At 36.0% G+C, this 27,975-nt stretch overlaps 1 protein-coding gene across 2 annotated transcripts; it reads right to left on the bottom strand.

Moving 5' to 3' along the window:
• Positions 1–832: 832 nt before the first annotated feature.
• On the bottom strand, positions 833–26,604 carry LOC116766279 (venom dipeptidyl peptidase 4-like). 2 transcript variants are annotated; one of them, XM_032656086.2, is made up of 18 exons: positions 26,415–26,604; positions 9,913–9,984; positions 9,048–9,354; positions 8,468–8,562; positions 7,612–7,689; positions 6,638–6,899; positions 6,284–6,453; positions 5,168–5,259; positions 4,908–5,028; positions 4,625–4,717; positions 4,418–4,551; positions 3,959–4,160; positions 3,325–3,509; positions 2,941–3,135; positions 2,711–2,865; positions 2,036–2,121; positions 1,742–1,867; positions 833–1,564 (listed from the first exon to the last, which is right to left on the bottom strand). In XM_032656086.2, the coding sequence occupies exons 2-18, from the start codon at positions 9,961–9,963 to the stop codon at positions 1,475–1,477; spliced, it is 2,442 nt and encodes an 813-aa protein (XP_032511977.2). In that variant the 5' UTR covers positions 9,964–9,984; positions 26,415–26,604; the 3' UTR covers positions 833–1,474. The 2 variants fall into 2 exon arrangements, with proteins under 2 accessions (XP_032511977.2, XP_032511978.2); XM_032656087.2 differs by lacking the exon at positions 26,415–26,604 and adding an exon at positions 12,325–12,388.
• Positions 26,605–27,975: the final 1,371 nt, after the last annotated feature.

Raw genomic sequence — 27,975 nt, 5'->3', positions numbered from 1 at the left:
AATTTATTTAGATTTTTTATTTTTTTTTTATAGTTACATTGCTGGAATGACGAAGGTGACTGTTTGGATAGAATTATATGTTCTTATATGACTCTGATATCATTTAACAGACAGTTTTATAACCCATGTCATGTTCCCAGGATCACGGTTGCGACTAACTAGACGACACGTCCGATTAAAATTAATCTTTTAAAAATGAAAAATTAATGGTAAACATTGTTTATTCCATACAGGTACTAAAATATACTTTAATTTAAAAATATTGGTATTTGTGAAAGTCTTAGCTAACCAAACGTTTTTATTTAAGATTTTAAATTTAAAAACGCTACTTGATAAAATTTTATATTGAGAAAAAAAATATATTATAATTTTTTTTACTATTTAGTTCAACGAAAACACAAATAATTCCAATATTCAAAATCAATAAAAAAATATAAGTTACATAACGACTAATTCATCATCAACAACTAGTGTTACATAATAATTTATCTCCATACAGTTACGTAGGTTTCAATAAATTTCAACTTTCCCCGTCCTACAAGTTTATCGCTCATGACGCAAGCTCATAACCAAGTTGGAAACCCAACTGACATCAAAATTATATTAAACCCACAGCTCCAACTTTGTTTTCGCTTTTGTTATGCTAATTAGTTATGTATTTTGCGTGTTCCCGTCTATACAAATTAATTATAGAGATTTTTTTATATATATCTATTCATGTCTATATCGCTTGCATGTATGGGTAGATTTATATGGATAGTAGGACTTACCGCTCTCTATTACATCACATAAACACAAAGAATAGATAGTGAAATAAAACACGTTGTAAACGTTATTTTATAAAGCACATACATTGAATATTTAATACTTAAATATTAAAATTATTTACAAATACACTATTTATTTAAAACATCAATAACATTATTGAATTCATATTTAAGTGACACATTTGCAATCTAATTTTTAATATCTTTAACATAAATTTTTCATCACGTCTTTTTATATATTCGTAATATACATGAGGCCAGAGTTATAGTTTGTTCATAAAATATTTTATGGTCTATTATTTGTATAATATTTAAAATTTTCAATCATTGTTTTCGTGTGAAGAGTGATTTAAAATTAGTTAAATAAATCCAATATTTTTATGATACTTCGTGGGAATGGTGAAAAATCCATACAAGTTTTTTGGGATTAACGGGGCAAAGTCCACAGACTGATTACTAACTCTAAAACACTAATACTTTGGCAGCTCATTTAGATTTTTTTAAATACTGTTTAATTAATTATTTTAAAAAAAATCAAGCTTTTTTTCTTTCTATGCTTTGGATCAAGGGATGATCCGGTTCACTTACTGGTAAGGGGGCACCGTCATCCTTAACTACCTGCAACTAAATGGTTACAAATACTTTTGGTATTTATAAACAATTACTTTGAAAATGTAATAAATATAATAATAATAATTCAATATAATCTACAACATGTTTTCTCGTAGGAACTTTTCTAGCGCATGATAGAAATGTGGTTTCACGCCGGCCAGGGTGTGATTTTCGTCGGTGTAACTCTGAAAATATATAAATTGTTATGAAAAATAAAATATTTTTAACTATACTCAGTACAATCTATCACAGATCCAAGAATTATTTATTTTATTAACTAATAAAACTGTAATTTTAAATCAAACACGAAATTGAACAGGTTCTTAAGAGGTAACTAATATATTAAGCAATGCTGGGCTTACCATTTGATGGAAATACACGTCTCTCCGCTGAAGCAATCTTGATAATAACATGGCGTGCTGGTAGTGGACATTATCGTCCTCCGTCCCGTGGACAAGGAAATAGCTTTTACGCCTGTAAGCTTCCACCTGGAAGAAATAGAATAATGTCCTTTTATATTGATACAAATACTTTTCTTCACTTTTAATACCAAAAGTTATTTCTATATTTAACCTACTAGACGGATAGTTTTAATTTAAATTTTCAAATTTAGAATAGACGACATCTAGCGTAAATCTAAGTAATCAAATACTCACCACTTGATCTGACAAGAGACTGGAATTCCTGTACGCTCCAATATTATTCTGTGGAGTATCTAAGTATCTTTCCGTGTAGATGGAATCTAAAACAATAATTTGTTTAACTACACTAAACTAAGGAACTATGATATAATTAACAATAGTCTCAATGTTACAAGGAAAATCAGTAATTTTTTGGCTATAACAAATATAATATCTCCCTTATGCCATAACATTTTTTTTGCTTAGCGAGTTGTCGCAAGGCCCTTATCCAATTGTTATTTAAGGAACCTAACGTTGTAAAAACTTTGAAAATATCATTTCATCCTTCTCATTGTGAAGACAATTTTATTAGAGAGAATCAGTCATTGCCCAACTGAACATAATATAGATATTTATTAAGAATTCAATTTATTAAACAAAAAATCCCCTAGAAAGCTTTTCGAATAGTCAAGTTCTGTGATAAAGGATGTGATGCAAATTTTATAATAATAAATTAATTACAAATAATCCATTACTTTTGTAAGAATGAAGTTGGTAATCTTTAAGTTGTCTAATATTAACACGAAATTCCAAGTCTATTTACTGTACAACCAATATTGCACTTAGTATTGACATTGCTATCATATCTAATTTATTTACTAACAATTTTTATGGATTCCTAAGTTTTATTTATGATGCCGTTCTACAAACCATAAAAACGCCAATCAACTACGGGGGCTACGGCGATCGCACATTTGAAAACATCACCGCGAGCCAGCGCAAGCGAAGCAGCATAACCTCCATAAGACCAACCCCATATACAAGTGCGAGAACTGTCCAACCATGGCAACTCTTGATGCAGTAATCTGAAATAGTACAAAAAGAGAATTAGATACAGAGCAGATACGCGTATTACTATAACAAAGAATAAAATAACTTACTTCGTCGCAGAAATTTGGTCCTCAATTTCAACGGATCCAAGTTTTCTATGCACTGCGAACATGTTCTCGACTCCCTTCAAACCAGATCCTCTTCCATCGATGGTAGCAACAGCGATGCCATAGTGATTCACCAAATATGAACCCCAGTCAACATTCCATTGCTTTGTGACCAACGAGGAGTCAGGACCTCCGTAGCTGAAATAGTTATAAAAAAAATCATCAAAGATCAATGGAACTATAGTCATAAGTATCATAAGATTCGGGAAAGCATTCAAATAAAATTTATACAAAGAGAAAAAAAGAAAAAGAAAAAAAAAGGAAAAAATACATTTCGTTAGCAAATTATAGGTATGAGTACCAACGTAGTAGTAGTAACTAACTTACACATTAACGAGTAATGGTACATTGTTGCGTGACTGATAGTCTCTCGGTACTTGTAATTGGACATCGGCATCTGGGATGCCAGCTCCTAAAGATAATTTTCTTCTTAAAACTACAGGTAGACTGCCTACAGACGAGAGATTCGATATCCTCTCGTTGTCATCCCACACCGATAAACGGGTGCCATTCTGAAACATAAAAGATGCCTTCGATAAAAAGCCCATAGACATCATCGCGAATGTGTGAAACCCAAAATACTGAATGACTTCCTAATGAGTTCAAAATTTTGACAGGATAAAATATACTTCTACTCAAGCTAGTGTAAGTACATGGACATACAAAACGTCGTATTTATAATATAAATAGGTTTATACAGAAAATTTTGTAGATCTCCTTCTTATCACATATGTATATATAAAATATTATTGCATCATAAACATTTTATAAAAGTATTTTGTAGATTCATCTCAATCTATGAAACTGATGTCTTCTATTTTCGTTACTTCTTGTTGTATGAATAAAAAAAAAAATCACTTCGTTATAGAAATATATACCTCCGAATAAATAATGCCAAAAAATCAGTAGTCTCTTTATTTTCTTATCAATTAGCTACTAGGGAATTTATAAAAATACTGACCACGTCGTATATAAATATCTGTGGTACCGCTGGCCCACCGCAATTGATACTGATCCTCGAGCCAGATATGCTGCCCTCGTTATAAAGACAAGGACTGCCATCTGGACGAACAACTGTGCAGGTGAAGCAAGAGACACCAGCGCTGCTGGCAGAGTAGATATGCTGCTCGGCCGTATCATTTATACCGGACGCAGTGTACCAGCTGGAGAGGTCGATTTAGGACATATTTTTTTGTAACATAATTTTTATTCTTTATTATTCATCTTGAATGAAACTGTACTTAAGATTGTTAACAAAAAAATATTATAAGCAAAACTTGTTCTGAATTAACGATAGTGAAATCTTTATTGGAAGATATAATAGTATTGATTTAAGATAAAAAGAGTTTTAGTAATGGAAGAAGTATGCCAATAAGAGAGCCACCAAAAACTGTTTGTCTTAAATTAATTATTAACTTACATAACATCATCCGGAGTCCACGTCAGGATATCTATCACTGTGTGGGCTGTGTTAGTTCTACTCTGTACGCTCCAAGAGGTACCATTGGTATTTGATACTTGAAGAATTTGTTTGTAGCGAACATTATTGACAGACTGGAAAATGATTAGGAAGATTTTATTATTTTACTATATATTTAATTTACTCATTATAACATTAATGACTTACGTCAGGTAAAATAGTGATGAAGGAATCGCCCTGTTCATTGAATACCATCGGTACGTTTGTAATCCAGCCGTTGGGTTCGTTGTATCTAAATATCTAATAAAATTTTATTTTTTTAGTATTTGACATGTATTTTTTTTTTGTTTTAAGAAAAATTGTTACAGTTTCAGTTCAGCTGAGTTCAAAATTGGAAAATATGAAATGGGATATTTAATTGTAAGAGTATTAGTTGAAGTTATTCATTATCTTACTGTACTATTAACTAATAAACAAATTATCGTCTCACTGTAACGCAATCCTGGTTAGCTTCGGAGCATACATCCACTTTTAGTTCTGATTGTACGCGGTTCATCCACATTATAGCGATGCTTTGATTTCCCATAAACTGAACTTTTGCCAGAATCGGTCTGGAAATTAAAATACATCTATTAACTTTTATCAGTGCTAACATTCTTAAACAATTTTAATACATAATATTTATATCTAATTAAACCCTATTTATTTATTATATTTTATGATTTTTCATAATTGAATATTTTTACTCACTCATTAAGATCAGAGGGGGGTGCGAATGTTCTCTCAATGTTGGCCGCTAAATTACGGATGGTCACTGTCACAGATGGATTATCTGTTCCAGGCTGTAAGGGCAAGAAATAATGTAAGTGTGTATTTTACTATCTGTATGTATCATTGAATTAGACATCCTAACGGATTATGAAAACTTTTCATCTCAACCGGTCGGTATTCAGCTACAATATAATGATGAAATTTTAAAATACTATAGTAACATCTTTCCCGCCAGTTTTCATACCTCTTAATTAATTTAATAAGGAAAATAATTTTTAACAAAAATAATAAATGCAAAATTTTCTAGTTAGGTACGAATTATTTATGTTATAAAAATACCACGTTATCTCTCGAAATATTTATTTCTAAAACGACGATCTCGTGAACTCCAAAGACATGAAAGGCAGCGAATCGTGGAGGACTTGAATAAATTGTGTTTAGTTATTTCAATTATAATATAATTGTTAAAACAAATATTAAACTCTTCATTATATCTTATTGTTTTACGTCGAAATTATTAAAACAGACATTAAGTAAAAGATCAATCCATATTAAATTTTGTTGTTAAATTAAACTCCACAATTTCAGACAGAAACTCCGAAGATAGTACATTATTAAGAGGTATAATTTCTTACAGCTCAAGTGTTCTCAACTCCATTTTAATTAGACATGGAGGCTGGGTAAGGAATTAAACAGACATGTTAGTCTCCGCGTACACCAACATAATAAAATTATAAACTTACATATAATAAGAACCTCTGTGTATTCTAGAAATTAACTGTTGTACATCGTATTTGATATGAATGAACGAAATGTGGATCACTCAAAGACCTTTTACTTTTGTCATTTATAAACCTATTAGTACGACACTCATCTGATATAGATCATTAAAAGAGTATAACTAAATATACTATATACAGTGAAGTATATTTTGACCGCACCCTCGACTAAAATTTCATAGTCGCACCAATTCAATAAAATATCTTATAAATAGAAGTAAAGTAAAGGTGTATAGTGAATTTACTAGCATATATTAATAATTTAGAATACGTATACAAAAACAAATACATTATAATATCAAATATTTTTTTTAACCTTGGGATAACGTATATCGCGATGTCTGGTGTATTGGAATTCAACAGCGCCGGGTACACCGAAGTGTGGTATCCTCATTACGCGCACGTTGGTATCGTTGAAGGAAGCGTACGCCAGCCTCGAACCGTCGCCAGAGAACCACATCGCGTTGTTGGAACTGAACACCTCCTCTGATAAATTATCAAACATAAATTAAAAATCTAATGTGCTAATTACATCTAAAAGAAAAATTTTCCTGTCACCTAAAAAAATTCACTACTTGAAGTAGAGAAATCGTATTTTAAAGAATAATCATTGAACATTTCCTTTATATGTAATTATAATACAAGTATTAATGCAATTTAAACATAATACCTTCATAGACCCAATCAGGCGCGCCGTTGTAAATGACATTTTCGATGCCAGAAGATGTTATTTGTTGTGCTGGAGATGTCAGATTAGGCTTGTAGTAAATATTATTCTTGTATACAAATGCCAGGGATGTCCCGACTGGTCCCCACACAAAGTTTTGAAGAATTGACATATCGCTGGCAACCCCTTCAGGCGTTATGTTGAAAATGTTTCCAGTGGATGAATCGATAACCACGTACAAAGCTTCAAAACTGTAGCGATATATCTGAGGTAAGAGTAACAAACCTTATATTACAATGTAGAGAAATTTATTCTCAAATAATTATAGTATGTAAGAAAAACCATTTACAAAACTAACATTCTGGGTGAAATGAAATAGTGTCGATTTTTAATGTTGTTTTGAATTATTGTTAAAAACATAACATTTTTAAAAACAAGGCCTTATTTAAAAATATCTTTTATTTAATCCATTTTTTTTCCCCAAGAAGGTAATAGACTATTTTATCCCCGTTTCATGGCAGCTATGATTTACAAAAATTAGTAAAAACCTGTTTGAAAAATAGAAATAACAAATAAAATATTAGAGCAATGTAAAAAATCCAATTTTCATTATTGAATACACAATTAAAGTCCACGAAACCGTCGTTCAATTACGTGCACAAAAGATCTCTCCGGAGCAAATTATTTAAGATCACGTCCGCTATAACAGAGCTTTGGCACGAGAGCCCACTTAATACAGTTTGCAAAACTACTTCGTTACGCTTGTTACAATATCTTTAGCCTCACTGATTTCTAAATACTAAATATCATTATATTATAACACAGTTTTGTGTAAAAAAACTACTAAAAAAACTAAATTTTTCTCTATAAAAGAGATGTTATTTGCATTAAACATTTATTCCATGCAGTAGATGTGTTGTTACCGAAAATTATTGATATTTCTCTAGTAAGTTACATTTATTAACTATGATACATACCAATTCCTCTGCATAGGAGAGCACTACATGTCGTCGATCAGCCGATAATTCCGTCACGCGGTTGGAATTTTGAAGTATCTAAAGGAACAATACAATATATCTCAAAATTATTATTAATAATGTAAATCTAGATGAAGCAATGAAAATATTAACTGCACCAAAAAGTTCTACACTAAATTCTATATGTTCTGTATATTCTGAGTTTTATAATTCAAGAATTAGGTTTAAACTGAAGGCAGTATATCGCACCGCTTCACCGAGTTAATAATGCTGAGCCGTGATATATAAATTTTGAAGTTGAATTTTGTGATAGCTGTAGATTCATATATCTTAGGAACGAATACTACAACTTTAATAATATTTTACAAATACATATAATATAAGTTTTAAATTTTGTTACTTAGCTATTATTATTATAAAACCATTTGTTTTCTTTTATTGAAAAAGTATTCGTTATTGGAATATTTCTACATGTCTCGTAATCTAAATCTTTTAGTACTACATGTATTCTCCCCTTTATTTCGTTTAATACACAGATATCCTAATAACGTATTCCGTAGAGAGGATGAGAAGATTTTCAGTCGTGTTTAAATCTTTGATAATATTATAAAAAAAGATATAATAAAATAAACTTAATAGCGAAAATAAAATTCTTCTTCATTTAATTAGTTAAATAAGGAAATAAATAAGTATTTATAAAAAAAAATCATAACAATAGGGAATATTTTTTTTATAAATCTACATAATACATGTTTGGTTTTACAAACAACTAGATCTCTGAAACTGGAGACACCAACATCCTGTGATTACTTAATAAATTATCAGTGTTTGGTCTAATTGATGGCTTTTTAATTACCTGAGATGAATTCTCGACGAGTGTCCTGGGTTTGGAAGTGTCTACGTTGTATAGTATCAACTCCCCATAAGCATTTCTGAACATGATTTCACTTCCTACAATGATAATGTCCAACTATATATAATAATATAAATTCAAATATTTGTGAACATTGCTGATGTATCCATGATAGACGTTGGTAACTTAACTGAATATGAGTGAATGTATTTTAAGAAATTTCATGATAATTATAACGTAACAAGTAAATCACACTCAAGCATACCGCTGGCTGTACTATGTTTAGCGAGCAGTAGAAAGTATTGTAATTTTTGCTAATGTTATAAGTCAATTAATAAATTATAAAAGATTTATAACATAGTCATCTTACATCTAAGTTAATTGTTGGTTTAACGAACTAATTACGACAATCCGTTGCAGAGGGCCACAAAATACTTGGTTAGAATTGTTATCATTTCTTACGATGGAAGATAAATTTTTGGAGTGTCTTGTTTCTAGTAATACATCATCAATATCAGAAGTTATTTTGAGTTATAGTCAATTTATAAATAATAATAAGGATAAAATTAAGAAATCAACGTACCCGAAACCCAGGATCCATTAAACGATGTTGGTAAATATTCTCCATTTAAAACATCATCCAGATCCATATCCCCTGGCGGTGGAGGATTAGTGGTCGGTGGCTCTGTTGTTGTTGTGATCGGTGTTGTTGTTGGGATTGTTGGGGTTGTTGTAACTGGTGTCGGTCCTTCGGTTGTTATAATATCTTCAGCATCACCACCCCTTGTGAGCACAACCGCGAGGGTGATAACCACAGCTATCACAGCACACATCGCGATAAAACCAATAGTGTACACTAGCTTCTTTGACTTTTTTGGTGCAACCAGGATCTAAAAATGTATATAAAATGCCAACATTTCCAATGTACTGATGCTGTGTGTTATATTCCAAGTAGAGACATCAAGATATCAATCGAGGCACAATTGATAAGCGATAAAAACAGCTCTCGATTTCAATAAAGTTATTGAACACTGCACCTTAAACGTCCATGATAAAACTATGATAAGTTTTTGAGATTATGTTTCATTCTAACAAAACTAGTTTAACAACTCTAAAGTCATATAGGATTGAAGAACAACACATAAGAACGTCTATGCACACATACAATTCTATAGCTATTCTACAAATGCTTATATTTTTTCGCTCGCTATAACAAGAAACTTGTTCCTAGCATATAAGATCAGTGAGGTTATCAATTACGTAACCACTTATTGTTATTGTAGTAAAATTCATGTATCTTAATGTATGTATGTGTGATTTTTTTATATAACTTTAGCGTTAGAATAGATACTGTAGATGAAATTTCAAAGATTTTTTTATTGAAGCCTCAAAGTTAATATCAATGTTATTTGGTATGGTCAATAGTAGTATACTATGAGCAATATTACCTGATCACTGGTGCCCATCTCGACTGTTGAATTGGTATTATCCTGTGCCATGGTGGATGGTTACGATATGCTCTGTAACGAAATTTTATTAACCACAACCTTACTTTTCTCATCCTATAATTACGTGAATTCCTGTTATTACTCAATGAAATAAAAAAAACATTAGTTAAGTGTAAATATTTATAAACATTATCGAATTTTAGTTAATCGATCTTGTCGACTTGAATATAAATTTCTATTATGTATAATATACACAAAATATAATTATCTTATCGTAGGGACGAGTGCGATTCGGCTATCTCTTATTTAAGGTCATTCCCGTAGTTTACGATACTTAAAAATTCCGATATTTAACATTCATAATACATAACCCGGAGAGATTTTTTTTTTATTTGCAACAAATACTCCCCAGTCTCTGCAATCCAGAATATATTGTCTTGGATTCTTAACGCTGTTTTAATGGTACAGTACTTGTTAGGGAACATTAAAATATTTTTAAATTCATTAAAATGTTACAGGAGACAAAGTGACTTGCATTATATTATCCTTCACATATATTAACTCTAAACGTATATAGATAAGAGACAATATTTATTGTTTGCTAACGTATGTATTATCGCTGCATTAAAATCTTTATCTATTTCTGTGATCGTTTAGGTATATCTATTATATATTTCTCTCGTATAAATTCTTTTTTTAATATATTTACTTTTTTTATATATAATACGAAAATTTCATGACGATACCTATAATAAACTTCATATAAACTTTAAAAAACCTTATATATATCTGGTATGCCTATTTTGTTCTTATGATAAATATCACATCTAAATCTATATCCAATAAAATGCTTTCAAATAAACACTATTTAGCTAATAATACTTACGACAAAGGAGAAATAAAATCTCGTACTCGAAATTTATCAAGACATATAGATTCAGTCACTCAATATCCAAGGATGCCTTATAAATATAAAATTCTTCTGTAGACACAATTAAACATTTTTATTTATTACTATTAAATAATAATAAGTCTAACAATAAGTCAAAGGATAAACAAAATCCTCTGTATATTATATCAAACAAACGAAAAATTAAATCATCATCATCATCATCATCATCATCATCAGCCTATACTGGAATCAGCCTATTAAATAGATAGAAAAAATTCTATCCCAATACAATTCCACCATATATTGTATAAATCTCACTGACTTATACGGAAACGGTTGTTTTATTAAATTAATTAGAAGAATGGTTTACAATTCGCTATAAACAATTACATATATATATAGTTTTTTTAGTTTCAAAAATGTACAGCGTAGTATTGAACATATGTGAGTCATTACTTCGTATTTCCTATTTAATCATCCTAATGCCAATATATAAATTTAATAAATCAGAATAAAAGTCTAGCTTTAATTTTCCCATAAATAATACTTTTGCATTGTAATGTATATAGCAAAGAACAAACGTTTAATTATCTATTTAACAGCACGTTCCTCCTAAACTTTAATCTTCGATTTACCGTCACGGTTGTCATTAACTTTGCCTTTAGGAAAAGATATGCAAATTAGTAACTCTGTTTTATAATATTTATTGTTATATCTTTTGTAAATTTATCTGTTTTATTTCATGTTTCATTTGTCAGCGAGGGCTTTCATGGAATTATTGAATTAAATGCTCCTAAACTATACTCATAATTACCTTACAGGTAAAGCTTGGAATTATCAAAATTCCTACAAAAGTTTAGTTTAACTATATAGCTAAAAAAGTTCATACACGTTGAAGGAACTAATATGTTTTATGACACGTGAAATATTCTTATCTATTATATTATAATATGTTGATATAATTAATCAATATTACGTTTTTATCCAGTAATGCCATTGTAAAATGTAGAGATAAGTATACATTATTTTATGTACCATGTTGTATATAAGTATATAAGCCAGTATGATAACGGAAATATTTTTATTATATTTAAATGGAACTAATATTTTTCGGATCACCACGCATATTTTATTATTTTAAAAACTACATACTTCCGAAGTTTCGGTTGCTTTGCAGCAGCCGTGATCACGGGCAGATGAGATGTGAGTGATCTCATCAATTTCTCAGTCTTTTTATTATATTTTTTTATTTATCGAGCTTATACAATATTATAATTATAACGACAATTAATGAATAATTAAGACTGTTCGTTTCTTTAAGCGTTAATCCTTATTAAGGCTTTATGCGTAAAGCTCAGCTTTTTTTATTCCTAACATAGCATATAGATTTTTCATAACATCAATCAATCTACAAATTCAAATATATTATATGTAGTATGATTTTTTTTTAATGCAAAACGCTTTATACGTTTTTATTTGTTATTTTAAGGCAATTAAATTTAATAAATGGTTTAACTTACCACATAAATTAAATACAACACCAGTCAGTGGCCTACTCCGGGCCACACTAAATAGGGCAATAAACAAAACACGATCGAGACACACATATCTTTATAATGCGAATTAAAATTACGATTAACATGATAAGGAAACTACAAATAATTTAAACAAAAGGTACGTTATATTACTAACAGTCTATAATTTGATGTTTCGTTTAAATTATCTTTTAGATTTACCATTTTGTGGGAAATAAACTAACTGTTTGAACTAGATCACACATATATATTTATTATCTGAAGATATCAATCAAATTCTTCTATATAATATGCCAAAAACTATTCTGGAAATCGAAAATCCAGAGTTATATAGGCAGGAAACTGAGTCATGTAAAGCTAACGGTAGGTTAACAAGTCACATATGCATATAAAAATTACACAGTTTGTAACAATTCCAAGACTCGAGGGAGTAAGTACTAATAATGCTGACATAAGAACAATGTTTAATAAAAACGAGATATGTTTACATTAAAGTAATATAAAAGTTCATTTATCTGTCATTATGAAACTCCCCTCCGCTGTATATTTCAATAGCCAAATGCCCCAATCTCAGTAGCCAAATTTGAAACACGGGGGGGCATCAAAAGACTTGAACTAATATCTCACGATACTCTCGATTTTATTATTCCATCGTAAATTTTCATAAATTTTTAAAATATAAAAAAAACACACGCTGTGACATACAGCGATCGATTCTAATCAACATATTTCCCTTTTATTTTTCTTCAACTATTATTAAAGTAATCTTCTACTTTAATATCATCCAATCAATGCAACGAATTTAATTCATAAATATTTCCTTAAAAGACCTCTATAATGATTTCTAACAAATTTCCATTTCCCGCCTAAATACAAGTGGGCTCTGTCAATTTCCCGGGGTTTTAATTTCCTCCCCTCGCAATATATTTGAGGATATAACATTTATTTTTCTCACAAACCTCTATGAACGTTTATGTCAAGTGAAATCTTCAATATTAAAAACATGAATGGATATTTTATTACTAAGTTATGTATTTCAAACATGTTAGTTAATTACTATAGAATGTATGTAGGTAGCTAACTTAAAAAATGATATTGTAATAAAATTAGTTTATTTTAATCTTGTAAACACTATTATACAAGTAAATTAAATGCAGGAATTTCTACAATTAGTTATAGCTAACTAATGACTAACCAGTCGTTAGCACTTTCCTAACGAATGAAAAGTGACTTGAATTTATAATAGGGCACGTATTATTACAATACAAAACTCAACCGGCCGCGTTTATTTCATAACATTTGAACCGAGGTCCGCATTTCATATATATATATACAACCACACTAATGTGTTACTAAATTTTAGCCCTTACGTTTCTTGACATTTACAGAATAAGAATATTTAAATAAATTTAGGAACACTAAAAAAAATATATGGGTATTTGAATTAAGAACGTTCTAATTTTAAATTTGGTTAAAAATACATATATTTTTTTGAGAATCTACATTGAAGTTTTAATTATTGAATAAATAACAAAATTCAATTTTATTATCACTTATAATTAAAAAACGCCGAGCGTTCTATTTATTGTCCAATATACAAACTAAATAAGAAACTTTTATTACATTCGCTTAAAAATCATTATAAATGAGAATCGATAGATTAAACTGACAATATTATTGTAAATTTACCAAAAGTGAACCAACTCAGATTAAAACTACCACAAACTTAACGTTACGTAAACTATGAATTTTTATATAAGTTAATTTTTTAATTGTGTCTTATGCCTCTTGACACAAACTCATATAAGTTGCCAATTTAGTCTCAAATATGATTGTATAAAATTTGACAAGACAGAAAGGAATGCGAACATACTATTGTCACAGAACAATGAATTAATTAAGATGGCCGCGGAATTTGATGAACTCGAAAATATAAGAAATATGACGATTTATGTTACTCTAACAGAAAATATAGCTACTATTTTACACATACATCATGTTGGTTAAAGTAAAACTAAGATTTTCGTATAAACTATTCGTTTATTTTATTTTATTTATACTACATACTGCCGAAATTTCGGTTCGATGCGGTGAAAAAAAATTTTTTCATCTGGTCTGCCCGCGATCACGGTTGATACAAAGAGACTTAAACGTCGAGAGTATGTAGTATTAAAATAATAAAAGGCGCGTAGTGTCAATGTAATGTGAAGCACGAATACTCGCGAAAATCTTAGATGTCACTATCATGTTGATTAGTTCTTTAATAAAAAAATATATGACTTAGTAATACGAATAGAAATTATAAAGAAATATTTCACGTCTAAACTTCTTTTTTTTTTATCTCATCCTAAAAAAATGAGGACGAATACAATTTAAAAGAAAAAAAAACCTACCCGCTCGTTTGATATGTCATTTTTGAATTCAACTTATTAATGAGTATTAGTAAAGCGGTTAGTTAACTAGAGTGTTCTATAAAAATAATTATAATAATAATTAAAAAAACGCCTTTATTCCATTCGACAATTTAATTCGTATTTTCCCCTCACAGTACTTAAGTTTATAATTCGTCCTGAAAATAAAAACGTTCACATTGGCATAATAAAAATATAATCCAGGTTTCCAGAGCGAGAAAAGACATAGCTTATAAAAAAAAGTTTAAAGTTTATCATTCATCTGCATCTGCATATCATATCATTATCATTTAGTTTTTATCATGCTAATCATACAATGCTATAGTATTAAAGTTATTACTAATAAAATTTTAATTTATTTACAAAATGACAAACAGTTGCATTCAAGAATGTAAATGTTTGAACTGGCGCCATTTTCATACGACGCAAGTCATACGTAAGTCAGCTAGTTAAGACGTGACGAAACATTTTCATTTTTAACTATTAGTACGAGTATTATGGTAAAAGGAAAATACTTAAATATTGCTACTTAAGTTAAAATCAATATTTGTACAAACCGAATGCTTAGTCCAAGGTTGCATCATCCCACTAAATACAAAGTCTATTCCATTTTTCAATCAATAATTAACGTTATAACTATTAACGCTCCGTATGTTGTGTGACGATACCAACTTGGACTAAGTATACCAGCTACCGATGATACGTTTACTTTGGCGTGATCATTTCTTGTAACTGTATTTATTATAAATTCTTATCACCAAGATACAAATTTTTAAAGTTTTTTCTTCGCCAAACACCCTAAAGCCTAGATCTCATCCCAAACGGTTTTAAATTTATATAACATGCTCTCGTCATCAACAGTAATGTACAAAAAATCGTAGCGTACTCACAAATAAAATGTCATATGTATCCATTTTATTATTTTGTGACAAATCAAATCGAATGAACAGAGAGATTCTCACAAACAAATCCAACTGAAACAACTGTAATTTGAAATAAAAAAGCCTTTAATCCCTTAAATTAATATCGAAACAATTCACCGGTGTGTATTCGGAGGCTGGTTGATAATAACATACACGTTGTACAAACTAAAGAGTTCATTCCATTATGAAAACAGCCACCGGATTTACGACTGAAGTAATTTCCTTTCCATAACGAGATCACCCCACACTTGAATAGCTTTTGTGTATACAGATTATACGTTTGTTTATCATATACTTTATTTTCTAAAGCTGTCAGAAAAATGTATATTTTTATAACATATATTCACTCTTTTCTGTACATTATTTATACTACTCTTTATGATAAAACATAATCATAAAAAAAAAACGAAACATCTCTGCTTATATTGTATTTAGGCTCATAAAAATCAACAAAAGTATTACGTTCTGTTTAATTATTTCAAATTTTCATTTATTTTTTTACAATATGATATTTTATAAAAAAAAAAAAACTTTCTATTAAAAGAATAGTGTTGCTATAAATTCAGGGAAAGGTTTAGGTACAAATGTATGTAGTCCTTTCTTACTTAATGTGCCCAACTGATTCGGTTCAGAATTTTTTTAAACCTAGAGTTAGTTCTAAAGAAAAACTAACAATTAACATAATCAGGACATTTGATGGAATTATCATTAAATGAAAATTAATTTATACGAAAAAAATTAACTCCGTATACATATATTTACACTTGGCATAACAACCTCTTTGGTTAAATGAAAATGATAAGAGAAATGTTTTTTTTATTAGAAACATCTCTCCTCAATAACTCGACACAGATGCTAAGAAGTTTACCTTGACATCAAGTAACTTCAAAGTTAATTCTCTTATCTATAATTAGTTGAAAAAACCATTAAATTTTAATGTAACTTAATTATAGTTAAAGTTCTCAGCTAAATTCTTATTTTCTTTGTTTATTCTCGTTTTTGATATAAAGTCTTGATAATAATTTTACTTATGAAGCCTTTATTAATATTTTTATTAAATTTATAGAGACTTCGCTTGTTTTATGTGTTAATTATCAAGATACAAAATTTCTTCTTTAACTACTTCAATATCCTATTATCAACATTTCAAGCGAATTGTATGTATAGTTTTCAGCTAATGGAATGTGAAACAGACGTACAAAGATTAAATAATATTAGTGGAATATTGTTTTTTAAAATTAGAATAGAATACATTTCTGTTGAAGAATAAATTTCAAATTTAATTAAAAATAAATGACGTGTTCATTAAGAACAAACAATACTATATTATTATGCCACATTTATTATGTATAATAATAATGTATTATTTACATGTTTTCAGTTCGCAAATGTTATTATACATATTAAATAATAGTGAATCTATCTAAACCCTCGCTTCTAACCGCTGGTAGAAGTAACTTATATGGCTTCGCACTAGCAAAAACATCCCTAGGGGACCGTAGATTTCTGCTCATAGAATGTAGACCTAATCATTCTTGTTTAAATCCCAGTAAAATTAAATTTCTTCGTATGATTGAATACGTATAAATAAACCATTAAAAAAAATACACTTACAATTCAAATAGGACACTTAAAATAATAATAATCTTTGAAATTGAGATTCCTATATAGATAAATATGTAACCATTTATCAGTCTACCTCTCTTTCGCTCTTTATCTCTCTCTCTCTCTTTGAAATGTAATAAATCGTATCATACATCTAAGAGTGTGTTGAGGAAAAAATAAAGGAAAAGTAAGGTCCATATTATGTATGTCGTTTAGGAATCCTTATAAAATTGGGGTGAGCTAACGGAACAAATGTGCAATTCATATTACAGCTTCTGTGTAAAAACCTTCTCCGATAAAAAAAAACGGGAACGGTAAAAAATACATGCATTATGTTTTATTTCAGGACCTCGCGGCGGAATTGAGTATTACTCGAGTTTTTCACACAATTTCCTTAAAGCGAAATGTTTAACATTATACAACATTAATACATAAATACATACTCGTGTATCAGAAGCCTGGTATTAATACAAGTACTAAGAATCATCGATAGGTCAGACGATAACGATGTCTTTAATGAGGAAGGATAACATGAAATTAAAAAAAAAAAACTTCTATTTTGATACGGAACTTGTACTTTTTATATCAAAATCAAAGAAGACATATTATTCTTTCATCAATGGTTATAAAAACATTTTCGAGCTTCGTCGTTTTTTTTTTATAAGTCTAGGCACCTAAAAAAAATAACACAAGTCGTCCTAAATAGTTATAATGAGCATAAATATTATGAGAAATCGTCATGCGAATGAACTGCTCATATTTTATTCAATCAATATTCTTATATTATTAAATAAGGAATATTAAAATCATAAATACAAAGGTTATAATAGGAATAATTATATTTTGTAAGTTTTTTATCGTCTTTGATTCAATACAAGTATATAGTATATATAAATAAAGTATATTACTGTGAGGACAGGAAACTAATTGGACGTAGACCAATCGGCCCCCGCCATGACACTGATTAGAAACCCTCGTTCTGGTTTTTCCTCCTAATCGAATATTTTCAAAGGAAAGAATCTTGTACATATGTTGGTTTCCCGATAACGATTTTAAGGACTCTCGAGTGTTTTTTCGTTAAAATAAAATTTCACAATTCTCTACTTTTAGGACGAAGAAATTACGATATTTAATGTATATATTATTTCCTGTAAATAACTTTACGTGCTTTCGTTTAAACTTAATGTTTTAAAGAAATTTTGGTTCGAAGAATATCATAACAATATTTTATTTTGGTTTCTTTATTGGTTGAATTTATAGCTTGTTAATAAAACATGTTCTCCTCAATCACATAGCTCGCACGCTTGTGTTCTCACGGTTAAGAAAAGTTTTATAGGAAATGATTATCGTAATGGAGAAACTTTCACTCTTTTTGTTTTCGTGTAGAGACATAAAGCCTTTTATATTTCTTGTATAGTTTAATCGAGTTTTATATATATATATTTAATTTAACATAATAAAATATCAAATTTGTTTTTTAAATTATTATTTTTTTTTTATAATATTTCCTTCATCTTTTAAATCTTTATTCTTGATATATATCCGTCATAAATGACATTTATCGGGAATGTTCAAAAACTAAATTTTTTTTTTTAATTGAACCAATTTGAATGAGGCTATAACTTAAATAAAAAAAAAATAAAAAAATAAATGACAAACGTAAACAAGAATTGTATGTTGTAATTGTCTGTGCAGTTCATGTGACATAACACATGGTTTCACGTAACTTCCGTCGTAAATATGTATAGCCTACACTTTTAAATGCGTTCTGTGCGGTAACGATCAAGCAGCTTGTGCAAGAAATAAATTAATGCAAGGAATAAAGAGAGAATGAAAACGTATACAGACCAATTGTAAAATGATTAAATGGGAGTAAATTGTTCAAGAAGTATTAGTAAATATTTCTGATTATTATCGGTAGTGTATATATAATGCGTGGGAATTTTAAAAATATACTCTGTGAGTTTATAAGCACAGCGTTATCCAACGAATATAAGTTTTGTATTGCATTAAGTAATATTACAAGTAACAATACATTATAACACTAGTTAATTAATGGTTTGCTATTATCATTTACAACAATTAAAAACAGTAAACAAAAGTGAAAGGTGGCAAAGGTTTTACGAATCATTAAGTAATTAAATTTGTACAAATTTTTTCTATAAAATAAATGTATTCTTTAACATATCTTTATTAAAATATAATCTGTTGTAAATGTTTTTCTGTACTATTATAATTATATATATATATATATAGATAGAGATTCAGAATGCAAGCAGTAAATAAAAGACTGGGAACTTAAAATTGTTTATATGATTTAAGTTTTAAACCGATGGAATTACTTTAGTGTAAATACCACGTACTTATTCTGACAAAATTAAACAGCTATATGTCTAAAGAGTCTGTTTAAAGTGAAAGGTCTAGTTCCGAATGATCAGTCACATCTACCTTTTTTTTTTTTTTTTTGATGACGCAGGGAAACTCTTTTTACGAGCCGTCTCACCGGCCTTGGTGGGGCCGGAGAGGATGTGTGAGACTCGACCTGGGCAGGTCCCTACTCACTAAAACCACTGCGAAAGCCATCGGCCGCTATGTTGGTGCACCCCGGATCTGTCAGCGACAGGGCACACCAGCGACTGGCCGGTCCTGGCAAAGACCGGACTTACTCCCTCGGAGAAAGGGGGCGATCCCGGCAATTAGGACCGCCCCGACGACGCCGGGCTTTCACAGGAGCCGGGTTACCAGCCCGACCCCAGCCCGGGGCGCAGGGGCGCTATTGGAGGAGGCGTTGATATCGCCTCCGGCGCGCCCCCGTCCGTCGTCTGCGGAGGGAGGGTGCATCAGCCGCAACCTCCCGTTCCCGCTCAGATGCCTCCTTCGTGGACATGACCGTCTCACAGAAGGAGGACACCGCCATCCAGGACCTGTCACTCTCAAGCATCTTCTCCGCGACACTCGAAAGCGACAAGCCCACTCCGCCGAGCGCCGCCACAAGGTCTTGGCGCTGCGCAGCCCATCTCGGGCACACCTCGAGGGTGTGCTGGGCTGAGTCCACCTCAGCGCCGCACTCATGGCAGCCTCCTCCCGGCTCTCTCCTGGCCACCCGACACAAGTAGTCACCGAAGCAGCCGTGCCCGGTGAAAACCTGCGTCAGACGGAAAGTAAGGGGTTTGCGTTTCCGCCTCATCCAACGCTCTAGGACCGGACGGAGCGCAGCCGTTGTACGTTTACCGTACGGCTGGCCCGCCAGGTCCTCCCCCCACTCCCGCATAAGGCGCGACTCCCCCTGCCGGCGAACCGCCCGGATCTCCTCTGACGAAGGGTTCTCTCCGAGAGCCCTCCTACCCGAGACGTAAGAGAACACCTCGGCGAGAACCGACGCCACCAGATCCCAGGGCGGATCGCCAGCAAGAGCCGTCGCTGCGGCCCAGGAGACCGTACGGTACCCCCTAATCACCCTCACCGCGAGTGCCCTTTGCGCCGAGCGCAGTAGGGCCTTGACCCCGCGGCTCATCGGTCGATCAGCCCAAACGGGAGCACCGTACGTGGCTATACTCCGACAGACCCCAGAGTATAGCCGCCTGCAAGCTGCGCTGGGTCCTCCGAGGTTCGGGAGGAATTTCCCCAGCGCACCTGCCGTCCTCATGACCTTCGGCCCCAACTCCCTGAAATGGGGCACGAAGGTCCACCCTCCGTCAAGGGTGAGCCCCAGATATTTCATGGTCGGGCTCACCCTGACCCTCCCTCCTCCTATGAGAAGGGTGGCACCCGGCGGGGGTCCTTTCCGCCCAGTCCCGCGGAAGAGGAGGGCTTCGGTCTTGTCGATTCTGACCCGAAGCCCCAACCTCTCTATGCGGCTGACCACGAGATCAGTACCGACCTCGGCCAGCCACGCCGCCTCCTTGTAGCTTCGTCCCCGGGATAAGACGAGAGTGTCATCTGCATAGCAAATGACACCCATCCCGGGGAGGAGGCGACTCCGCAGGACCCAGTCATACCCGACGTTCCACAGAACAGGTCCCAGTACCGAACCCTGTGGAACGCCGTTGTCGACTGTCCACCACTCTATGGACCCCCTCCGGTTCTCGACTGCCACCCTCCTCTGGGAGAGGTAGCTGCCTAACAGCCTCCTCAGATACAGGGGCACTCCGAAGTATTCGAGTGCCGCCTGTATCGCGCTGTGTGGGAGGCTGTTGAAGGCGTTGGCGATGTCCAGCGACACCGCCAACACTACCTCTCCTCTGCGTTCCGCCTCTTCCGTCACCGCCCTCAGGCGTTTGAGAGCATCGACGGTCGACCGGTGGGCTCGGAACCCGAACTGGGACTCTGAAAGTCCCGGTCCCGAGCCTTCCTCCAGGTGCCGAACGAGACGGGTGGCTATAATCTTCTCAAAAGCCTTCCCCGCCTCGTTCAGCATAACCACCGGTCGCACCGCCGAAGCCGAGTCCAGAGGCCGGCTGCCTTTCGGAAGTAGGCATAGCCGGCCTTCCTTCCAGGCCCTCGGGAACTGCCCGGACCTAAGACAGAGGTCGAACAGCTCCCTGAGGGCTCCTCCGAGGTGCACCAGGGAGAGGGCCAGAACCCTCCCGTGCACCCCGTCCGGACCCGGTGCGCTCTTCTTACTCTGGAGGCGAGCCAGAATCGCCTCCATTTCAGACTCCGTGACGGTGGGCGGAACGCGGTCACCCTCTTCCAGCGTCTGCCAAGCCATCCTGGGGGGAGTGAATCCCGCCGGGGCGTCGGGGAAGAGTTCCCCGACGATCCCCCTCAGAACAGCCGGCTGGAGCACCTCCATGATGGGGGCCGACTGGGCGCAGATTTTATTCCGCGCCCTCTTGTACGGTCGGCCCCAGGGGTCTCGATCGAGCCCCTCCACCAGCTCCAGCCAGGCTGCCTCCTTGGCTCGGCAGATGGCCTGCTGCAGGATCAACTTCTTCTCCACGTAGACCCTGTACAGCCGGCCATCACGCTCCTCGTCCTGGGGGCGGCGTCGCCTGCTCCGGGTGTATGCCCTCCTGGCCCCGTTGCAGGCGATCCGGAGGTCGGAAATGTGGTCCGACCACCAGTACACCGCACCCCGCGGGGGTCGACGTCCAATGGGGGGCATCGCCGCTCTGCAGACGTTATGGAGAACGTCCCCAAAGCGACTAGCCCCCTCGTCCACCCCCAACTCCGCACTCCCCGGGAGACTCCAGCGGCCGACAACGGCCGCTTCCTCAGCCAGTTCCCGGTTGAGCCTTGACAGGGCCCAACGCGGGAACCGACTTCTCTCCCGGGACGACGAGGAACTCGACGCTGGACTCCGGCGACCGGCAGGAGTGGCAGACACTTCGAACCGTATGTAGCGGTGGTCCGAAAGCGTCTCCACTCCTACCTCAACCCTCCATCCCTCCACTCTGCGTGCGATGGTCGGAGTGGCGAAAGAGACGTCCACCACTGAACCTCCCGACCGTCGCACGCACGTCTGGACTGTCCCCGTGTTGAGTAGGGACAGCCCGGCAGTTAACGCCCATTCCTCCAGCTCCCTCCCTCTGGGTGTTGTGAGAGGGCTTCCCCAAGCCGTGGACTTGGCGTTGAGGTCCCCCATCACAACGACCTGGAGAGGCGCTAACTGCCCTACTACCGGTCCGAGAGTGTCGAGAAAACTCTCGAAGGCCGGCAGGTCGCGGTTCGGGGAGAAATATACCCCGACTATGGCAATCTCCCCCCGAACCGCTGCCACATACCCGTGGCCCCTCGCCTTGACTGCGAGGGGGGGCACGGCGCCCGCCCGCGTGACGATCGCCACGGAGCCGCCCGTGTCTCCCGCCCAATGAGGTAGGGCAGGGACATAGTACGGCTCCGCTATGACCGCCACGTCAACGGCCCACTCCACCATGGACTGCAGGAAGAGGTCCTGAGCCCCGGCGCAGTGGTTACCGTTGGCCTGCAGGAAACTGAGATGTCCGGCCATTATTCGGACATCTCAGCTCCCGACGCCCGCCTCGAAACCCCCGCCCTTTGTGGCTGGACCGGGAGTTTCCCACGGGTGGATGGGGGGCGGCACGAATGACCCCCCATCACATGGTCCGCCGGCTTGCTCGCGTCAGCGCACACAGCGCAGCGCGGTGACGCGGAGCACTGGGCGGACTTGTGGCCCTCCTTGCCGCAGCGGTAGCACAAACCGCTGCGGTCTTTTGGACTAGGGCACGCGGCCGCGACGTGCCCCGTTCCCAAGCACTTAAAACAGTGCTTGGGTCGTGCCTCCATATGCGAGAGCCGCACTTGGCTCCACCCGACTGACAGGCTGCCCAGCTGCAGCAACTTTTTCGCCGCTGCAGCCGGCACCTCCACCAGGGCAGAGCCTGTGCCGCGAGGCCCAGGTCGCACATTACGAACCCTGACCTGGGCCTCGGTGCAGCCCCCCTCCTGCGCGACCGCGGCTATCAGCCGGTCCGCGGTCGTCGCGTCGTTGAGGCCCGTTACTCTTACGTCCGTGAATTTCACGGGCCTCGACACCTCCGCCTCCTCCGCCAGCACGGACTTCAGCTTCGCGGCCAAAGCGTCGGCTTTGTCCGCGCTGGCTGAGCCTGGCACCTCGATGATGCGGGCCCCTGTTGCCGATGCACGGATTTTCAGGGGCCCGATGCCCAGCTCCTTCGTGTTAACCTCCCTCTCGGCCCTTAGGAGGACCGACAAGTAGGTCGCTCCCTTGGCCGCTGCCTCAGGCCGTAACTTAAGCATTACGGCCTGGGAGCGTGGGAGCGCCACTTTCTTGGGGCCCTCTTTAGGGCCCACCTTCTTCTTTGTTTGCGGCGCCGGCGTGTTCGGCACCGGCACCACCTCCTTCTTCTTCGGGGCCTTGCGGCGAACCACCTCCGTCCACCCCGCCGCTTTGGCTCCGTTCCCCACTTTACCCCGATCTGTCCCCCCAGCCGATGTGGATGGACCGAATGCAGTCCATACCACCTCCTTCCCTCCCTTTGACCTCTTGCCTTTCCCTTTGGAAGGCGCAGGGAGGGAAGGGAAATCCTCGTCGGAGGATACCACCGGCGCCGGTGGCGCCGCCAAAGGGGCCGATGACTTGGACCCCCTCTGCAGGGCCGCCTGTCGAATCGCCCTCCTGGCCGCAATGGCTTCGACCGAATTGTCACCCGCCAGGGGAGGGCGGGCTACTTCTTCCCGCTTGAGCCGGGACTCCAGTGCGGCCAACCGCCCATCCACCAGGTTGCCAACCAACCTGGCGATGTTGGCCTCCAGCACTTGAGATTGGTCCCGGTTTATGGGACTATCCGCCGCCGCTCTTACCATCGAAGCCCTCTCCTTACACATCTCCTGGAATTGTTCCCGGTGAGCGCGCACCTCCTCCTTGAGACCCGCGTTTTCTCTCTGGAGCCGACCAATGTCGGCTCTGAGACGGCGGGTCTCCTCAGCCTCCGTTCGCGTCACCAGCACATCCAGTGCTTCGCGTAGGAACGCCGAGGCCCTCATGATCCGGGAAGAGTATCCCCCTTTCAGGTTCGAACTCTTCCCGACTAGCTCCTTGATAACATCGAGGTTCTTTTCGGCCTCGATCATTATCCCTTCCGCCCCCATGCTTTCCAGCTCCACAGGGAGCTCCTTCTTCTTCGTCCTTGCCCCGTTCTTCTCCCTCCCGAGGCTTTTCTCGAGGCAGGAGTTAAAGGCAGCCTCTGACTCCTCCTCTTCACGCTCCCGCAGGAATCTCCTGGCCTTAGCCAGCGTATGACCGCGGCCTCGCCTTCCCGCCGGAACCTTCCCTCTGATGACATCACCCCCAGTCTCGGTGTCGGAGCCTGACACCTCCGAAAAGAGGCGCTTGGCTCCCAACACCGACTCTGGGCGCGACGACATTGAGTCGTCCGCACCAACCTCATTCCCAGTTAAAAGGCCCGTTTTCCCCCCCCGGACACTCCCCCCCCCCATCATACTCTCTATCTCCCATCTTACACAACCTAAGCACACCCAAACACAATCCAAAAACGCAACGAATGATAACAGCAAGAACCTCAGACAAGTTTCCGTTTTATCACCCAATTGAAGTCCTGATCAGTCACATCTACCTACTGTAGTCACAACTTTAATATTTTCGTTATTATATTGGTTTAGCTTCCAAATAATAGAATGATGTTCCATCATGGATACCAATAGTGACTTCAACTATTACTATGTACGTCTGTAGTGATGTTATCACGGGATAACTTATACTACAGTATGAAAATATAATATATAATAAACATTTGTCCGTTAGATTACCGCAGCAATATCAAAAATGTAAAAACTTTTAAAAATTAAAATAATATTTGATTGTTATTTCAAGATTGGTTACTATTATTTTATTTTTCTATAAAACAGGGACGGTAAGCAAAAAATTTATAAGATCAACTGTTAATAAAATAAAAAAAAATACACCTGTTAAAATTTTAAATATTGTGACATTCACATCTCGTCTGCCCGTGATCACGGTTGCTGAAAAGTAACCGAAACGTCGGGATTATGTAGGTTTAAAATAATAAAATCCTCGTAGTATATCCGAAATATACTAGTTTCATTTAAATGAATAAAACTCGCGAAAGCCTTAGATCTCATTATTTAAATAAAATAGTTTTGTTGCATATTACGTATCACTTATATATTAAGGGCCTCAAAAATCGAACACTCCGATTCTTCACCTTAATAATAGTATCACATCAATTAAACTTGAATTTATAATACGTATCTAATATTATTTTTTTACTAATATATTAAACGTAATTGTATGAGGTATTTATATTTTTAATTGGACACTTAGAGACAATATAGCTAACAATTATATTTTTTTGCCAGCATAGTCTTGGCTCAAATTCTTAATTAATTTTCCTCTAATCTCTAAAATCGTATTGTTTCGCGGTTTCTTTGACGACCAAAATAATACATGTCCTTTGTCCATTATAAAATGCCATTTAATCTAATTTGTAATGTATGTATACTAAAACTCCAAAAATAGTTATCACTACGTATACTTTATTTTCATACTTTATATTATTTTATACTTTACAATGGCAATCTTACTAAAAACATACGAGTTTTTCATTTATTTTGTAAATAATAAAATTGTCGCAATTTAACAACTATATTAAAAAATATAAAATAAACTTACCTTAACCCAGCTCTACATCTTCAGACTGCACCACAAACAAATTGAAACTATTTAAAAAATCACGTATGAGTCAATCCTACAAATGAGTTTTTATTGCTTTCGCTATGCACTCTGTATTTGTAAACATCGTCTTGTTGACATTCCCGAACGGTCGTCTGTCGTACGCTGCAGTCATTAAGAGACTGAGGCTTACGTTCGCGATACTTACGTTGCCCGGTGTACCACCAATTCATGTCTTAGGTACATTACTTGTACATTATACAGCTGATGTCACTATTTTATTTTTACTTTAGTAGCTTAAGATAGAATTTTTAATTGACTGTATCTTCTAATTGACTACGCCGTTATATAACACAATAAGTAGTTACGTTCTTGATATAATCTGTTCTCCTCGCGACCTCTGATAACGTGGTTTTGGATAAAATGCATAAATTAACTTAAAAAAAAAGTGACGAATAATTCCTCTTTTTGTTTTTTTTTTTTTAACTGAGTACATACATCGAGTGTTGATTACTTTTGACCTAAATATATATTGCTTCCCAATTTGAATGTACGATATGCGTATATTTTTACCTGTTTGTAGATAATTTACTCAAAATAATTGTTTTATAATAATGACAAGTCTGATTATGAGTTAAATTGAGCAACGGTTTATTTTAAATTTGACCAGATTTTTAACATTGTTATGAAACTCAAAATTGGAAACTACGTGGTGAAATAAAACTCAAAGTGTGTACTAGGAACATTATTTCATACAGATTTTAATAAAACAGTAGCAAGAACAAACAATATCTCCATCTTATACAAGCTCTTACAACTTACCTGGCGGCAAATGAGTGGCTCTTGGTATAGAATATTCATGGCTAGTTAATGTATATAGCTGAGCCTCGCTGCTCCACCGAGCTCGCCTTATCATAATACATCATTAATATCTAAAATACTCGAATAAAGGTGATATTTTAGACGAATTCTTATATCGTTGCATTTTAATAAACACAACAATATAATTATCATGGTTCCAAACAATCTTTATAAAGAAAATATCAATATTTTAACATTTTTGTCACTCGCAAGCATATTTTAATATAACTTAGACTAAGTTATTATTCACTATGATTATTATTTTGCTGGACTATGTTTTTCCCCGACATCGATATAGATATAAAACGTATTTTTGTCCCTGAATCGACTTCGCCTTTATCACAAGTCCGTTTCGTCATTGGCGGGTATTCCCAACGAACCGAGAAGTTCTAATGTAAATAGTATCGGCACTTTGGTGTGATACTTCAGTTTTTGTATAATGTTTGATAAAATTAGAAGAGGCTATATAAAAAAGCTGCAAGAAAATATATGTATGTATGCAACACAGTTACTTCTGATTCAGTTAATGACTGGCTATTGCCAGTGGATTTGTCTGCTTGCTATAAGAAAAATAATATTTGCCTTTCTTATAGATATATATATATTATGTGTACATACTATATAAGAATGAGTTGACTTTGATAAAAAACAGCCGTTAAAACACATCAATGGCAACATCGCAACATTTTCTATGCATTTA

The sequence above is a fragment of the Danaus plexippus genome, chromosome 15 (genome assembly GCF_018135715.1).
Source record: "Danaus plexippus chromosome 15, MEX_DaPlex, whole genome shotgun sequence".
NCBI classification, from domain to species: domain Eukaryota; kingdom Metazoa; phylum Arthropoda; class Insecta; order Lepidoptera; family Nymphalidae; genus Danaus; species Danaus plexippus.
Note: the sequence above shows the minus strand (reverse complement) of the source record. Positions and strands in the feature narration are given on the sequence as shown.

Bases quoted from the DNA above. Each gene is read 5' to 3' on its own strand.
- LOC116766279 (XM_032656086.2), bottom strand. From the start codon at position 9,963: ATGGCACAGGATAATACCAATTCAACAGTCGAGATGGGCACCAGTGAT. The intron at 5,029-5,167 runs GTGAGTAAAAAT...TTTAATTTCCAG, and splicing joins CCCCCCTCTGATCTTAATGA to ACCGATTCTGGCAAAAGTTC. The intron at 4,718-4,907 runs GTGAGACGATAA...AAATTTTATTAG, and splicing joins CTAACCAGGATTGCGTTACA to ATATTTAGATACAACGAACC.